Here is a 14,434-nt window from a genome sequence, read left to right as displayed (position 1 = left end):
AATGTCTGCAGCCTTTCTGTAAAAGTATAAAAGTAGTTCCTGATTTAATCTTTTTCTTTTGGTGGTGCTGGGGATCAAAGCCTTGTGCCTGACAGGCAAGTGCTCTACCACCAAGGCTGCTGCTCTACCCAGCAGCTCTTAATTTTTTTTTTTCTTAATGGTACAACATGTGCCATTTCCAGGGCTGTCATAGAAAAAGCAAGACCTAAGAAACGCTAAGAATTGGTAGAACCTAATCATCACTGTTCAGAGGAAAAGGCTGGACATTGGTGGACAGCCACAGTTAAAACGCAAGAAAAAGCAGCCAGGAAGGACACTCATTTGACAGTCTGCCAAAGTCACCAACTGGTCTACTGGAGCAGAGGAATAAGAAGTGACAGCCTGGCCCCAAAGCTGAACGAGGACATTTAAAAATCATTTTAACTCCATTAACAAGAATGGACAGTCTGCCTGCACAAAACAATCCTACCACACTCACACCCTGCAGTTTCAAACCTTGTTTTTTCATTGGTAAAGAGATGGACAAAAATCACACCTGTATGGAAGTTCCTGTTACAGTGGGAATCTTGGGGTCTCATGAGAACAAGGAGTGCGTGGTTAGCAGAGCAGGCTCACAGTGCAAGGGGGATGCGAGGGGACAATATTCCCCTGCCCGCGGTCAGAGCACCTCCTGGGAGAGGGGGCACTGGTCCTTCCACAATAGGGGTCTTGATCATTTACAAAATAAATCCTTTTGTCCTAAACATAATGAGGCTTCAATATTTCAAGAACTTTGAGTACTGTGAATAACTTAATTTAAAAAGTTCTCAATCTGATTCATTCACCTGATAACATGCCAGCTTGAGATCTCTACTAATCACAGTGACAGGCAGCGTCAAAGAGCACTGTGAGGGGCTGGATGGTGACCCGGTGAGTGTTCAGTGGTGAGCACTCGCCCGGCACATGTGAGTGAGGCAATGGGTTTGATCCTCAGCACCACATAAAAATAAATAAATAAAGGGACTGTGTCTGTCTACTAAAAATCTTTTTTTTTTTTTTTTTTTAAGAGAGAGCACTGTGAGCTGAGCATGGTGGTGCACATCATAACCTCAGCAACCAGGGAGGCTGAGGCAGGGGGTTGCAAGTCCAAGACCAACCTAGCAGCTGAGTCCCTATGCAGCTCAACAACTCCCATGGAAGGGTGTACCTGCAGGGACGGGGCATCCACCTTATCACAGAACTGCTTCCCCTGAAGTCCACAGCCGCACTGCCTAGGTGGCAGCCAAGAGCCACAGGTGGTACTGAGCCCTGGAAATGCAAACAATTGGAACTAAATCTATTTAACTTTGAAGTGACGATTTAACTGTCGGAAAACCTTTCTGTTTAAATCAACTTGGGTATGTCAGACTTTTTTCAAATATAAGTTTTATAAAATCTAAATATACATAAAGTATTTCCAATAAAAATTTGGTGTTTAAATTGAGATGTGCTGTTAAATGTAAAGTATAAAAAGCATAAAATACGGGGCTGGGGTTATGGCTCAGAGGTACATGCTCGCCTACCATGCGTGAGGCACTGGGTTTGATCCTCAGCACCACATAAAAATAAGATAAAGATATTGTGTCCACCTATAACTAAAAAATAAATATTTTTAAAAAAGCATAAAATACTTTTTTAAAGACTGGGTTCAAAAACTAAAATAAGGTAACATCTCAGTTTGATACGATTACATGTTTAATGACAATCTAGATATAACAGGTTAAATAAAATACATGATTTCACCTGTTTCATTTTAATTTTTAATTGAAATTAACTATGTAATTCATATCATATTTTCACTGGACTATGCCAGGATGATGATGATGAAAAAGCAAGATTTGTTTATGTCAGGAAGAAAATTAGACAGAAATAAGTTACTTCTCTCAGAGGCCTGCAGCACCTGGGATAGTAAGTGAGAGCTGAAAAAACAGACGCAGCCAGCACTGAACAGGGTGAATCTGCAGGTCGAGGTTAACATCTATTCTGCAGGAGACTTCTGTGTGAGCTAAGTTCTCAGGGACCATGGAGTTTCAGGACAAGAAACACACCCACAGAGATAACTGCTAACAAAATAAACCACAGCATACTTCAAAACTAAGTACAGTTAGACTGAGTCACATGACATTTAATCAGCATGACCAAGAAACCACTAGGTCCCTGGGGAAACTTCTCTACTTTTACACTGGGAAACAGTGACATTCCAACAGGCAAACAAGTACCATGCACCACAGTGCCATCCATCTGCTTGGAAACAATCCTTACCTTATCCTATACTCTCAGTCATTTTTATTAATTTTTTGCTTCCCCACTCTTCTTTCCCAGGTTTTGGACAAGTTAGAAAAAGGGAAAACAAAGAATTATATATTAAAAAAAAGAATAAAAAACCACTCCGTTAACATTTCTATGCACTTCCTTAGTGATCCACGTTTCCAATGCTTCATAACCATTTACTGGATGATGACTTCATCACTTCCAATGATAAATACATCAATCAGGGACTGGGGATGTGACTCAAGTGGTAGCGCGCTCGCCTGGCATGCATGCGGCCCGGGTTCAATCCTCAGCACCACATATAAACAAAGATGTTGTGTCCATCGAAAACTACAAAATAAATATTAAAAATTCTCTCTCTCTCTCCCCTCCTTTAAAAAAATGTTTTAAAAAATAAATAGGGGCTGGGGATGTGGCTCAAGCGGTAGCGCGCTCGCCTGGCATGCGTGCGGCCCGGGTTCGATCCTCAGCACCACATACCAACAAAGATGTTGTGTCCGCCGAGAACTTAAAAATAAATATTAAAAATTCTCTCTCTCTCTCTCTCTCTCTCTCTCCCTCCTCTCTTCTCTCTCACGCTCTCTTTAAAAATAAATAAATAAATAAATACATCCATCAACTTGAAAAAACTTTCAAAGGCCTAAACAGAATACGAAAATCCTTGTTTTCAAAGTATAAACTATTGCTATTATTGCATTTTCCCCCTAGAAATGTGACTTCGAGGCTCATACATTTTCTAAACTCTTCATATAAACCACAAGGCAATCATCTAGAAAAAAAAAAAAAATCCTAGCCCCTGGGCACCACAGGCACATTCTGGTGCTTGCCAAGACACTGCTAAGTAAACACGTGACATCTTAGCCATGCGTTTCTTTCTTGTATGTTAAGCGTGAGAGAAAGAGCAATGTAGTTCCAAATAAATTACTTTTTGATAGAAGAAACAACAGAGCCATAAAAGCATTGTCACATATATTTAAGGTCACAGTAAAATACATATCAACTGTTTGTTCTCATTGAACAAATACCAAAACAATAGTAAATCAATCAATTCAAATACTTCCCTTGTATACATTTCAATTAAATTCCTTTCTTTTTGCTGTCAGAGAAGATAAGACTTCACAGTCTAACCTGGTCAGCTTAGACAGCCTCCTCCACTTGCTGCTTTCAGGTTCTTCTGTTCTAAGGGATCAGCTGTATGAACCCGAAGACCAGTGAGGAGTCGTGGCTGGGCTGTGGTCGGAGCAGGAAGCCTGCTAGTAACATGGCTTCTTCTCAGGAGACCTAGTCCCTGCCTGTGGGAACTTCTCCTTCGGAAGGTATCACTAAAGCCCAAGGGAAAACGGGAAGCCAGCCCGAGCTGCTGAGTGCGGACAGCCTACTAACGCACAACAGGAGTTCCAAGAAGGGAATCGGTGGTAAGAACACCTCCTTCTGATGCCCACGGGATGTGAGATGTCATGCCTGCTAGGCAATATGGAATCAATCTCCAGGACTTCAACTAGGCCTTGACAAATTAGCAAGGGGGATATTAACCAGAGAAAGGCATTACATTTAAAGCAGCTCCACAGGTAAGGCCAGGAGGGAAGCACCATATTGGGCCACCAGCCTCATCCCAGTGAAGCACAGTGGCCAGAGGCAGAATGGAGCAGGGCTGGAAGAGGTGAGCTCTGGACCACGGGTCTACTCCCATCTCAGCTCCTGCATTTACTGCTGTGTGACCGTATTAGTGTCCTGTCACTGCTATAACAAATTACCACAGACTTAGTGGTATAAAACAACATACATTATCTTAAAGTTCTGGAGATCAGAAGACTAAAATGAGTTTCATGAGCTGAAATCAACCCTGCCCTGTCAGCAGAGCATGATCCTTCTGGGGGGCTCTTTTGTAGCTCCCAGAAGTTGCCCAAATTGCTTAGCTGCAGCCCCCTTCATCTTCAAAGCCAGAGACCAAGGCTAGACAAGTCACATCACTCTGACATTGTTCTTCTGGCTCTCAATTCTGCTTTTAAGAATCCTTTCTATACAATGGAAATATTCCCTAGATAGCCCTGGGAACTCTCCCTACCTCCAGGTCAATTTGTCAGCAATATAATTCCTCCTTGCAGCTTAACAAATTTATAGGTTCTCTTTTATGGGAAGTTGTCATTCTGCCTACCACCTTGACCCCTGAGTAAGTTAACAACCTCCTCAGAAGCTTAGTTTTCTCATCTGTAAACAGTCCCCACTTCAAGGAGTGATGGTAAAGATGGAGGTATAGTGCCGTCATGGAGGTGCTCAAATATCAGCTTGTCATGTACAACTGGTGCTAGGAGTTTCTTTTTTGGCTGTAATTCTTACCCAGCAGTATTTTAAAAGCTTCAAAAAATAAGTCATAATGGAAGTAAAATTATTTCTCATGAGCTGAGCATGTGGTGCACACCTATAATTCTAGCCACTCAGGCTGAAGCAGGAGGATCACAAGTTAGAGGCTAGCCTCAGCAACTTGGTGAGGTTCTCAACAACTTAGTGAGACCCTATCTCAAAATAAAAAGTAAAAAGAGCTGGGGACATGGCTCAGTGATAAAGCATTCCATTCCTGGGTTCAATCTCTGCCACCCCCTAACCAAAAGAATTCTGTAGCTAACATAAATGCAATGTAGTTCAAAAGTCAGCTTTAGGTGTGGGAACAGGCACTGTGGAATTGCTAGCATGTTTATTCTAATGTATTAACAAGCACCCAGAGGCTCTTAGAACAAAGGCGGACAGTTTGAAGACTTCCCTCTATGAGTGAGAACTACAATAACCAATGAGATTATCTGAGAACACCACGTGGTCCTAGACCCTGTTCCACTTAGAGAGCATTGTTAAGACCAAGGCCTCATCTGTAGATTCAAGGAGCCCAAAAAAATAGATGAAGTAATCTCTGAGTCAGCTTTGCTTGGTAGTCCTGTTTTCTCAAAGCCTTTAAGAACATTACAGACTGCAAGAAGACCTACCTCCAGACCTCTTGATGTTGTATAAAATTTGAAAACTGAACAGAAAATGCTCCAGAAAAGCTTTATTCATGAGTAAGGCTATGGAGCAGGACACCAGCAACCATAGCAGCAGTAGGCGCCTCTTGGTGGAACAGAGGGACCCTACAATGCAATCAATTAATTCCTCTTGAAAAAAAAAAAAATCTCTAGATTGTTCCTCAGTATCTGGGGAGATTAGTTTCAGGACTCCCCACCCCTAGGATGCCAAAATCTGAGGATATTCAGTCCTCTCAGTAAAATGGCACGGCTTTGACATACAACCTGTATACACCTTCCTATGTAAATCATCTTTAGATTACCTAGAATGCCTAATATAAATGGTATTTATATAAATGTTATAGTATATTGTTTAGGAAAACGTGACAAGAAAATATCTGTACATGTTTAATACAGATGGAATTTGTTCATTTAATTTTTTTCTTAAGACAGAGTCTCTTACTATGTTGCCCAGGCTGGCCCTGAACGCCTGGACTCAAGTGATTCTCTTGTCTCAGCACCTTGAATAGGAAATTTTTTTGAAATTAATATTATTTTTTTTTTTAAAGAGAGAGGAGAGGGGGAGGGAGGGAGGGAGGGAGAGAGGGGGGGAGAGAGAGAGAGAGAGAGAGAGAGAGAGAGAGAGAGAATTTTTAATATTTATTTTAGTTCTCGGTGGACACAACATCTTTGTTGGTATGTGGTGCTGAGGATCGAACCCGGGCCGCACGCATGCCAGGCGAGCGCGCTACCGCTGAGCCACATCCCCAGCCCTGAAATTATTTTTGATCCTTAGTTGAATCTAGGAAACAAGAGGGCCAACTGCATTTCCCAAAGATGATACTTAAAGAAACTAATGCCACAAGGTTTCCTTGTCAACTCCATTTAGAAATTCCCCAGGGAGAGGGCAGCTTATATTACCTTTAGGTGAATCAGCCTGTTTTCAAGGTGACATTGAGGTTCCATCTGAATGTTAATTAATTCATTAGGATGTCAAGGACAATGAGAAGCCATTGGAGATAGAGATCTAAGAGTGGACCAGGCAGGGCTCCACAGCCTTGGTGCAGCGACTCCCAGGCATCCTTGAGCAGCCCTGAAGGGCCAGGCAGGGGGAGATGCAGTGGTAGTATGCGGGTAGGACCCACAGGACTTTTTCTGTGGGCACTGGGGACTGAACTCGGGGTCCTCGACCACTGAGCCACATCCCCGGACCTATTTTGTATTTCAAGGTCTTACTGAGTTGCTTAGCACCTTGCTGTTGCTGAGGCTGGCTCTGAACTCACAATCCTCCTGCCTCAGCCTCCGGAGCCACTGGGATTATAGGCATGTGCCACTGCGCCCAGCTCCAAATGACTTTTAAAACCCCAGTTAAAATCTTTTCTCAAGTGTCCTTTAATAATCATTCATTGGGGCTGGGGTTGTAGCTCAGTGGTATAGAGTGCTTGCCTCACATGTGTGAGTCACTGGGTTCAATTCTCAGCACCACATATAAATAAATGAATAAAATAAAGGTCCATCAACACTAAAAAATATTTTTAAGAAAAAATCATTCGTTGACCTTTTTAGCTACAACTATGGTCAAACAGACTATTAGAGCGATAGGAACAAGATGAGACGCTGGCTTCAAGGCTCTCAGCACACACTGTCGGTGCACAGCACTCCTCTTCTGCCTGGAGAAAGACTCAGTGGCAGCAGGGAGTGCTACAGGGAGGGGACAAGGAAGACACCCAGGGCGGGTCAGTGACTTGATTCCTATGCAGATGCTTTTTGGGGGGAGGGGTTACTGGGGTTTGGAACCCCTCCCCCCGAAGAAGTGCTTAAACACTGAGCCACATCCCCAGCCCTTTTTTATATTTCTATTTTGAGAGAGGGTCTCGCTAAGTTGCCGAGGCTGGCTTTGAACTGGTGATCCTCCTGCTTCAGCCTCCAGAGCCACTGGGATTACAGGTGTGTGCCACTGCGCCCGGCTGTACAGATGAATTCTAAAACAAAGTATTACAGACTTTAAGACTACTTCTTCACTCACACAAAAAGTATCTCACACATGGTTTGGCCTTAAAAAACAAGCACCATCCTTACCTTTCAGATAGACAAACACAACAGAGAAAAGTCAAATATTAGGTTTCAAGCTTACAGACCCGACCGACCGTAGCAGACAAAGGCCAAGGCAAGGCACTGGAGGCTTCCGGCCACTGTGGCACACCCCCCACCCCGGGCTGCTCTGCTGCGCATCACTGTTGTAGGTCAGATGAAAAACAAGACCAAAATTTGCTGCAGATTTTCTTTTTCAAAACCATTGCCAGGGACTGGAGCGGAAGCTCCGTAGAGGGCACTGGCCTCAGGCGTGTAAGGCTGTGGGCTCACCCTCAGTGCTGCGGCTCCTCCTCAGAACACCACAGCAACAAAACCGCCACATCGTCGCAGAAATGTGTCAACAGTTTACTAGCACATCATTCTATAGGAAATAATGAAATAACTGTAGGATGAGGGGGAAAAAAACCAAGCAACTTAAAAAAATGAGCCCTTAGGCTGGGGACAGAGCTCAGTTGGTAGAGTGCTTGCCTCGCACACACAACGCCCTGGGTTCAATCCCCAGCACCACAAACAGGAAAAGAAAAATGAGCCCTTTACCAAATTTTCTTTCGGTAAAGAAATTGTGAAGGCTCCTGCGCATATGAAACAGTTCCAAGAAGAGCAGGCTCCCGAGTCGGGCAGAGCGGAGGACGCAAAAGGGGCACCCTTCAGGCTCATTCAGGATTGTGACGAGATCACACACTACCAAGAGACCCGTAGACCTACTAGGAAAAATGAAAGGAGGGTTTGAGTAAATGAGGGATCATACTGTGAGCCTACAAAGGGAAGCTAAATGTTACGATCGTGTCAACTATCTTCAAGTCAATTTAGACATGTAATTTAATTACAACCAAAATCCTGTCAAAGGCATGGATGTATAAAAAGAATATCCCACAAAACCAAGAATTAAAGGAAGTGGAGTCCACAGTTTACCACAGAATAACAGTTTATGAAGCAAGAAATTCAATTACATTCATTCATCTAAAAATAGACATCGAGACCAAGAGAAAACAAAGGAACAGGCTGGACTGTGTGGAAGTAGGGACTCTGGTAAAGCAGGTATCGCCAAGATGGGGGAGAAAGGAAGTATCATTTTGTAAATGGTGCTAATCGATTAGCCAACAAGAAGGATGGGGGGAAAAAATCAAGAGCTGTACATCTTGAGTCAAAATATCCAGGTAGCGTACTTTGTAAATAACTTTCACATTTAAAAAAGAAGAAAGTTTGTCTTTTTTTAGGGAAAAAATTAATAAAAAGAACCAGGGATTTAATAACATGAAAATATATAATTACTACATGAAGAATAATGATAGAACCAGGCACAGCAGGGCTCACCTCTAATCCCAGCTACTTGGGAGGCTGAGGCAGGAGGATCATAAGTTTGAGGCCAGCCTCAGCAACTTAATGAGAATCTGTCCCAAAATATAAAATAAAAAGAGGTGGGGATGTAGCTAAGGGTAGAGTGTCCAATACTAGAGGCTGGGGGGTGGGGATGAAACAGAAGAAGAAAGAAAAAAAGGGTGGAGGAGTAGAAAGAGAAGAGGAAGAGGAAGATGGAGGAGGAAGAGAAGGAGAAAAAGAAGCTAGGAAAATAATGGACAGAAATATAACCAAGTATTCCTGCCCACACCACCTGCTACTGACAGACCAGCATCAAGGCTGAGATCCACAAGTAAAGGATACCAGTAATTGAGAGGAAAGGAAGTAATTAAAAGAGAAGACAATTCATGTTATAATGTGGAGATGGGAAATGAATTTCCCCTAATTTTCTTTATTGTCAAGATATTCAACAAACAGCCTAAAGGCAGTGGTAATGCACCACAGAATCAGGCCTTGCCACTCAGCCTTGGCATCCCCAGGGACACCCCTTACCACACAACACAGCACCCAGACATGGTGCTTCATCTGTGGCACAGTGTCAAGTTCTCTGTGGACTGATGGCCAGCTGGCTTCAAGAAACAAATGAACAACTCAGAGAGGTCCTGGCCACTTCTAAGGCAACTTCGAAGAAGCATTCAATCGGGCTGGGGAAGTGGCTGCATGGCAGAGCCCGAAAGCCCCGAGCTCCCTCTCCAGCATGGTGGAACACAAAACCCAACCAGCAAGCACAGGGAGAGTGTGTGCATGTGAAGCAAGGCATCCGTGCTCTGTGCGCATCTGCTTTCTAGGCAGAGTCGAGCACTTCTTCAGCTCTGCTCCCTTGAGCAACCGTGAAGCTTGCTGACCTTTCCTCAGGTCCTGATCTGGGTACCCATTCCAAATAGGACGTCCACCTAGAATTTACATGGAAGACTGCATCTTTTTTTTTTTTTTTTAAGTGCATGTTTCTCTTTCTGCAAGCTGTTGTGAATAACAAGGAAAATACTATTTGACTTCAGAAGAAGAAAAACAAAGTGGGAAAAGCCTAGATGCTCAAGGTAAGATTTATTTTAAGTAATCCTCCATGGTTAGAGAAAACTGTCATTTCAAATTTGTCTTTCTTCTAAAAATGGTTCATTAAGCTTAAATGTAAATTTAGCACCCACACAAAAATGAGGTGGATAAAGATTAGTTAGAATGAATCTTTTTTTAAAAAGAGAAGACAGAGAGGATTTTAATATTTATTTTGTAGTTTTCGGCGGACACAACATCTTTGTTGGTATGTGGTGCTGAGGATCGAATCTGGGCCGCACGCATGCCAGGCGAGCGCGCTACCGCTTGAGCCACATCCCCAGCCCCTAGAATGAATCTAAATTCCCATAAACTTGCACAAGCAACAGGACTTTTCAAGGCCAAGCCCAACTAGAATCATAGAACAGAGTAGAAAAGATAAACCCAGACCACATTTATAAGAAAAAGTTTCATATAATCATTTGTCAAAATTTGTGATTTGACCAAGGAGGTTCATTTTGTACTTCTAAGGTTTATTATTCATCTAATTAGTGCTATGGAATCCTGGACCTTGAACATGCTAGGCAAAGGTGCTACCACTGAGCAACTCCTCTTCCACCCTTTTCCCTGTGGTTCATTTTGGAAATGATGTTTCATTCATTATGGCCTTGAATTCCTGGTCTCAAGGGATCCTTCTGCCTCCACTGCTGAGTAACGGGGAGTGAGAGTAAGAGTACACACCACCATACCTGGCTTGAGTAACTTTTAGCCTTTTATCCCTCGTAATCCTATTTTATTATCATTTTGCCCTCCCTTTGCTTAAAGAAAGGGGAAAAGTCTACTGACTTGCATTTGGAAAGGTTTTTCCACTTTAGAAACCTCTGAATGAAAAAATAGTTTAAGATGAGTGACTTATTTTCACTAACACAGTACAGCAGCACATAATAGAAGGCAATCAAGTAAAGCATCCTTCTATGATTCTAATATCCCCTTCAATTCAAGGGCTTGCATGCTTCCACCACATCAGTGAAAGATTCTACGTTACCTTTCATATTTAATCCTAAGTTAAGGACTTTAATTTTTCCTTAAAAGGCTTTAATTTTTCATGAAAGGCTTTGAAAGTCTCCTTCTAAAGCTTCTTTAAGTTGCCAGTATTTTGTTTACAAAGTACAAACTCTGATTCACTAAGTCTTGTTGGTCACTTGAAGCTGCACAGCTCAACTCTTCCACGTGGACAGAAGACATGAAAGCTTGCTTTCTCCCCCAATGACCCCATACAAAAAATATGTACATAACAAAATCTTAAGACAATGTACACACCAAAATAGCCAGTTGTATGACTGATGTATTAATGACATACTGCTATAATAAAAAAGCTGACGCAACTTAATAACCAGTAACAAACAGATGGCTACATATTTTTAGTTGGTCTATTGGAGCAAGATGATATGGCCATCAATCTGATCACTCACTTGGCAAATACTGATCAAGCCCCTGATATGTGCCAGACACTGGAGAAAAACCTAAACCAAAGAAAGACACATGGTCTCTATCCTCAGAAATCTGAGGAAAAAAGATATTAAACAAACCATCTTATAACTGCATACACAAATGTAAACTGTGTTTAGTGCTACGAAAGAAACAATGGGGCACCCAATTTAGAATGGGGGAGGGATAAGTTACTGAGTTGCAACAGTGATGTTTGAGCTGCACCCTAAAGATGAAAGGGTCTGCTATGGGGTAGACGATCAGGCCTGAGGCTGGGGCACTTCTGCCTTCCAGGCAGGAGCAGCATGTGCAAAAGCACAGTCAAGGAGGAAGGGTGACACCATATCCTGGTGATATGTCCTCCAGTCGGGTTCAGAGTGGGTGAAGGAGCCTGAAGCAGAGTGCTGACAAACAGACTGAGACAAGTGAGCAGATGAAAGTGTCCAGCAGAGCAACAGCCCCGAGTCATGACCGGAGGGAACGCAGAGCCACATGGGAAACACAGGACGATGGGAAAGCAGGACTCCCAACCACACGTGGCAACTAAGTCAATGAAAGGTGGCGAGAGGAGAGGGCAGTAGGCTTCTGCGTAATGGGACGGGACTTTGTATTTGTAAAAATACTCCCCCAAAGAAGTGCATTGCTCAATTAGGGTATATGCAACTGACAGATTAGATAATCACTACAAACTCTGACCCAAACTTGTAACTACACACTACACAATGACCAAATGATACAATAAGTTTTATAGTACAAAATATATAGTTGTAGATACCATATGATCAAACTCTATTTTTAAAAAGCTAAACACTAAAAAGACTGTATTTGAAATAGTGCAGTACTTCGTTTGCTAATGACAGAACATTAAAAAATGTAATAATTTACTAAGAATACGTTGAGAAAAGGAATCTAGCAAATTAGAAAACATAGTCAGCATGATAATATATGCAAAAGATATCAATACAAATATATCTCTGTTAAAGTTCTAATGTCTTAATGTGAATCTGTTTTACCTTTCTTTAACGAGTGCAAGGCCGAGGTGAAGAAGGTCAGATAGCCAGGCGGCTGGGGTGAGCTGCTGAATTCAAAGTACCCGAGTACTCCAGGCTGCAGGAACAAGAGCACAATTAGGTGACTGAGACATTCTCAGTCATGTAATGGAGAATATTTTAAATATGCAAAAAATAACAAGACATAATAATTGATAATTAGTGCATTTTGTTGCATTTCTTTAAAAAGTCTACCCACGCAAGAAAGGCTGCAAGCTGGGGCTGAACTCCACCTCCATCCAGAAAGTCCTGGGGCTAAGGACGGAGTGCAGCAGCCTTTATAGGGTGGGCATGGCTACTCCGGGGCACTGAAGCCCAAAGCTCATTCTCCCACCCTGAGCAGGGCTTTCCACCTCTTCTGACAGCATTCTCCTAGACCTGGCTCAAAACCTCCAGGTCAGGTACTCGAATGGTTTAATTCACTCCAAATTCACCTTCCCACTTCCCTGGAAATCAGGATATATCTGAGTGCTTTCATGTGTGTTCAATACCCAGCACCTACCATAGTCCAGTGGCAGGTCAACTGTCCTCTCTGGTAAGGGCAGCTGCAGAAGGTCCAACATTTGCCCTTCTGCACCTCCACCCTCACCAAACTCATTTCCACTTGCTCATTCTACAACAGGTTTACCAAAGAATGGCCCTTCCATCTGCCAAACCTATGAACTGTCGTCTACTGGACACATTCTGCCTTCCTGCTCACAGCACCTATTCTTCTTTGGAGGTCCTATGGCACTTCTTCTACCTGGTTTTGCTCTTTAATCACTGTTATCTGTCTTAGTAGCCCAACTGTGGGCTCCCTGAGGAGAGTGCTGGGCCTGGAGTCAGAAGACTTCAGCTGAGTCGTGGCTGAGTGCCCAATAGTGGATGATCCTTCACATTAGCCTCAGTTTCCTCTCTAGGAAACAGGCCCAGCTCTTCATGGGATTGGCGTGAAAAGTAAACCTGATAAACTAAGGCACCAGGCAATTCAAAGAGTCCTTTTCAGCCCCAAAGCCTCAACACCATGCTCTCAGCAACTGTGGAGGCTTATTTATTACTGGGACAAAATTGAACCCAAAAGTTAAGGTGCAAATTTAATCTGCTGACTAGGTTTGAAATCAGTACATTAATTTCTGATCTGTAGAAAAGTATATTACCTTCCCAATAAAAGCCAATTACCTCATTACTAAGATTTAACTTTAAATGAATCAATTTGTTTTCATTCTAATAGAAACAGGTAGAACTTTTAAACCAAACATCCAGAAAATTTAGCAAATAACCAATTTCTCAAACTAAGGAACTAGGAAAGCAAAGTTTGTGTTCTGTGGAGCTGGGGACTAAACCCAGGGGCTCTCACTTGCTCAAGCACACGCTCTACCACTGAGCCGCATCCCAGCCCAAGTTATTGAAAACAAAATTTGCTCTTGCCCTATTCCTTCAAAACATTTTTAATAAGCCAACCTACAACTGACTTAAAGTAGAATTCTACAGTATTTGTGTTCTTAAGATTTCAAACCCTTCTATGATCATGTAATAAACTTTCCTACTTAAAAAAAGGACGATAGAATCTTCAGAAATTCTAGCCACTTAGGTAATATGGGACATAAAAAAATGGAAACTAATTGAAAGAAAACGGACTCATTTAAGTTTCTTTAAATTCTGACCAATCTCTCAAACTAAAACCTATGGAATAAATTCATTCTAAGTATTAATAAATATTCTATAGATAGAAATTAAATAATGTGACTTTTACTTCTCCCACATTATCATTTTTTTTTGTAGCTGTAGATGAACAGCATGCCTTTATTTTCTTTCTTTCACTCTTATGTGGTGCTAAGGATGGAACCCAGTGCCTAACACATGCTAGGCAAGTGCTCTGCCACTGAGCTACAGCCCCAGCCCATCCCACGTTATCTTAGGTAGCTTGTGGCAGTGGATATGTGGCCTATCAACATGCATGTATCTACATGCATATATGCAATTACATATGTATACATGTACATACATGCACACATGCACAGAATAATCAAAGTAAAACAAACATGAATTCTGAGTCTCCAAGGAAATCAAAAATAAACCTTTAAAAGTGAATAAAAGGAGGGCTGGGGAGATATTGCTCAGCTGGTAGACAGCTTGCCTTGCATGCACAAGGCCCTGGGTTCAATCCCCAGCACCCCCCCCCACAAAAGAATAAAA

General features: G+C 42.3%; 1 protein-coding gene across 2 annotated transcripts in view; it reads right to left on the bottom strand.

Moving 5' to 3' along the window:
• The window catches only part of Txndc11 (thioredoxin domain containing 11), a 64,494-nt gene that overhangs the window by 26,872 nt on the left and 23,188 nt on the right, over positions 1–14,434 (bottom strand). For both annotated transcript variants that reach the window (XM_026380843.2, XM_077802248.1), the window contains one exon: positions 12,224–12,317. In XM_026380843.2, coding sequence (XP_026236628.2) covers positions 12,224–12,317 — 94 coding nt within the window. The remainder of the gene's footprint in view (positions 1–12,223; positions 12,318–14,434) is intronic.

The sequence above is a fragment of the Urocitellus parryii genome, chromosome 9 (genome assembly GCF_045843805.1).
Source record: "Urocitellus parryii isolate mUroPar1 chromosome 9, mUroPar1.hap1, whole genome shotgun sequence".
NCBI lineage: Eukaryota > Metazoa > Chordata > Mammalia > Rodentia > Sciuridae > Urocitellus > Urocitellus parryii.
Note: the sequence above shows the minus strand (reverse complement) of the source record. Positions and strands in the feature narration are given on the sequence as shown.